We start from the raw sequence: 2,841 nt of genomic DNA, 5'->3' as shown, positions 1-2,841 counted from the left end.
CCACCGATGCCAAGCGTCTCTGAGCACCAGCTCCCAGGCCCGGGTTCAGCACCCGCTGCCCATTTAGGTCCGACCATCCCGGGCCTGCGGCACCTGCGCACACACACCTGGCTCACGGTCTGTGGGCCTCCAACAGCAACCGGAACCAAGTTGGCTGCCTGGCGACCTTGCCTGTGGTCCCTGGAGGGATGTCGTTGTCAGACCTGCTTCCCCAGGAACCTGCTCAGGGGCCCTGGCTCTACCTAAGGGCCCCTGTTTCAGGTCCAGGCCTTCCCCTTGGGCCTGAGCTGCCTGCTCATTCTTAGCCACAGCAGAAATCTTGGGGCGCCTGGGTGGTTCAGTCCCTTAAGCATCTGCCTTCGGCTCAGGTCATGATCCCCGGGACCGAGCCCCGTGTGGGGCTCCCTGCTCAGTGGGGAGTCTGCTTCTCCCTCTCTCTGCTCACGCTCTCTCTTAAATAAATAAAATAGTTAAAAAAAATAAATGGTATTTCCTTGTATTTAAAAAATAATAATAAAAGACAGAGAAATCTCTTCCAAATCTTAAAAGGGAACTTGTCTTTCGGATGATACAATTCAGGAACTATGTTTAGCTGACAGAAACACAGGCATGGAAATGACCTGGATCAGGGATGTGGGTGTCCCAGTGAATCTGGCGTAAGCGTTGGGGGCAGGACTGTTCCAGCCATTCCACCATCCGCCCTGACAGCTGGAGACAGCCAACACTTTGTCACGCGATTCTCTGCCATCTCTGGATCCACTTGGTGAACTGTCTATGCAAGCCTTTCATCTACTTTCTGCCTGGGTTGTTCAGTAACCATTAAGTTCCAAGAGTTTTTTATATATTCTGGATACAAGTCCTTTGTTTAACATTTTCATTCTCTTAACAGCGTCTACCCTAGGGGTGCCTGGCTGGCTCAGTGGGTAGAGCATGTGATGCTTGACCTTGGCGTCGTGAGTAAGCCCCACCTTGGATGTAGAGATTACGTAAAAATAAAAAATAAAATCATTAAATAAAAACAGTATCTGTCATAGAACAAAAGTTCTTATTTTAGTGGTTTATCTACTTTTTCTCTTATGAGTGACATGCGGTCACATCTAGGAACTCTGTTGAATCCAAGGTCAAGAAAATATCCTTTTTTTTTTTTTAAGATTTATTTATTTATGGGGGAGGAGGCAGAGGGAGAGAGAGAATCTCTGGCAGATTCCCTGCTGAGCGCAGCTCAATCCCACAACCATGAATGAGATCATGACCTGAGCCAAAACCAAGAGTCGGACACTCAACGGACTGCACCACCCACGCACCCCTATTTTTCTTCTAAATGCTTTACATCTTATATTTTACATTTAGATCTGTTTCTTTTTTGTTTTTTAACTATGCTTTGTGGTTCACCTGAGCTGTTCTTCTTACTAGGATAGAAGCAATGGCTTTTCCTAACTTTCTCTGCAAGGATCATCTTAGCTCAGGCTAAGGAGGAGGAAAGAGGAGGGAGGAGGAGAAAGAGGAGAGAGGGAGTGGAGGAGGGGGAGGAGAAGGAGGAGAGGATTGAGGGGAATTATTTTTAACGGAGCCCAGAAAAGAAGCCTGGTGTCAGCAGGTGTGGTAATGGAAACCTCAGAAGACAGTTATCCAAGTGACTAAGGAGCTGCGCTCTGGGAACAGGAAGAAGCCACTGGTGGGGACAGGCTCTGAGTCAGCCGGGGCATCTGCTCCAAGAGATGCTGCAGGAACTGGGGCCAGAGTGGGGAGGAGGAATGACCTGGGGAAGCAGGTGCCCCTCCAGTGCGTCCTCAGCTCCGTTCCGCTCTTATACCTTGTGTTTCGTGTTCATCAGCAAGGCTTAGGGGACCCTTTTCAGTTTGGAACAATCAACTGATTATTTCTACTTGCAAGGACAAGAAGCATTTGTGCATAGGGAGGGGCTTGCCACCGCGCATCTTAAATGCTCCAGCTCTGGCCCTTTCCCTTCCAGGTAAGACTTGATCTCTGATTAGATGCTCATCCTCAGGAAGGCAACCTTGTACTTGACCTGAGCAGGCTCCACTACTCACCTTGCCCAGATTGCTTTTACCTTTGTTGTCTGGAAAAAAAAAAAAAAATGGACGTGACAAAACACGTTGGGTCAATCAGCAGGTGTTTACTGATGTGAAGATTCCAGTAGCTGCGGTTTGTTCTCAGACGCTCACAATCAGCCTCAGGAGTTCACTGATAGGAGAAGGGCCAGATGTGTCTAATGCCCACAGGTTTTCACAGCCCAGAAGAGCAGTGTGGACCCACGAGCCAAGCTCCCAGCCAAACTCAGGCACGAGATCCAGGTGAGCTTCTGCGAAGTCCGTGCTGGCTCTTCCTTGCAGCTTTTCTTCCCTGTCACTGAAGGACAAAGTGAGAAAAAGTGAGAAATCGCACAGGGAGAGACAGGTGCCTTGCAGCTCTCCCACCCTCACCAATGGATAACCGGCTCCTCGGGGGCAAGGGCAGCAGTGGGAATCCAGCAGTGAACACGTTTCTGTGAGCCCCGCTGTGCCCGGTGCTACTCTAGGAGGTGACGATAGTGCAGTCAGCAAGATGTGGCTCTGTGCTCAAAAACGTGGTCCTTACCTGTGGGAGCAGAGACCCCTTCATGATCAGACAGAAGTTACCGATCCCAGCCTCAAGCTAGTACCTAAACACCCACACACATGGCACCCGTGTGTTCTCTCCACAACCCCGAAACCCTTCTCCAGTTGCTGTGGCCCCCCATCTCCAACCATCCACTCCCTTGTCTCCAATACCCACCCCCGTCTCCATCCCCCATCTCTGTCCCCCCATCTCTGTCCCATCTCTGCCCCATCTCTGTCCCCC

At 50.4% G+C, this 2,841-nt stretch overlaps 1 protein-coding gene across 1 annotated transcript in view; it reads left to right on the top strand.

The window, feature by feature from the left end:
- LOC118018308 (fibrosin-1-like protein) overlaps positions 1-1,976 on the top strand; it is an 83,194-nt gene extending 81,218 nt beyond the window's left edge. Inside the window, exon 18 of the mRNA XM_035016699.1 lies at positions 1,973-1,976. Within this exon, the coding sequence (XP_034872590.1) occupies positions 1,973-1,976 (4 nt within the window). The remainder of the gene's footprint in view (positions 1-1,972) is intronic.
- Positions 1,977-2,841: the final 865 nt, after the last annotated feature.

This window comes from Mirounga leonina, unplaced genomic scaffold, assembly GCF_011800145.1.
Source record: "Mirounga leonina isolate KUSES-001 unplaced genomic scaffold, KU_Mleo_1.0 Mir_171, whole genome shotgun sequence".
NCBI lineage: Eukaryota > Metazoa > Chordata > Mammalia > Carnivora > Phocidae > Mirounga > Mirounga leonina.
Note: the sequence above shows the minus strand (reverse complement) of the source record. Positions and strands in the feature narration are given on the sequence as shown.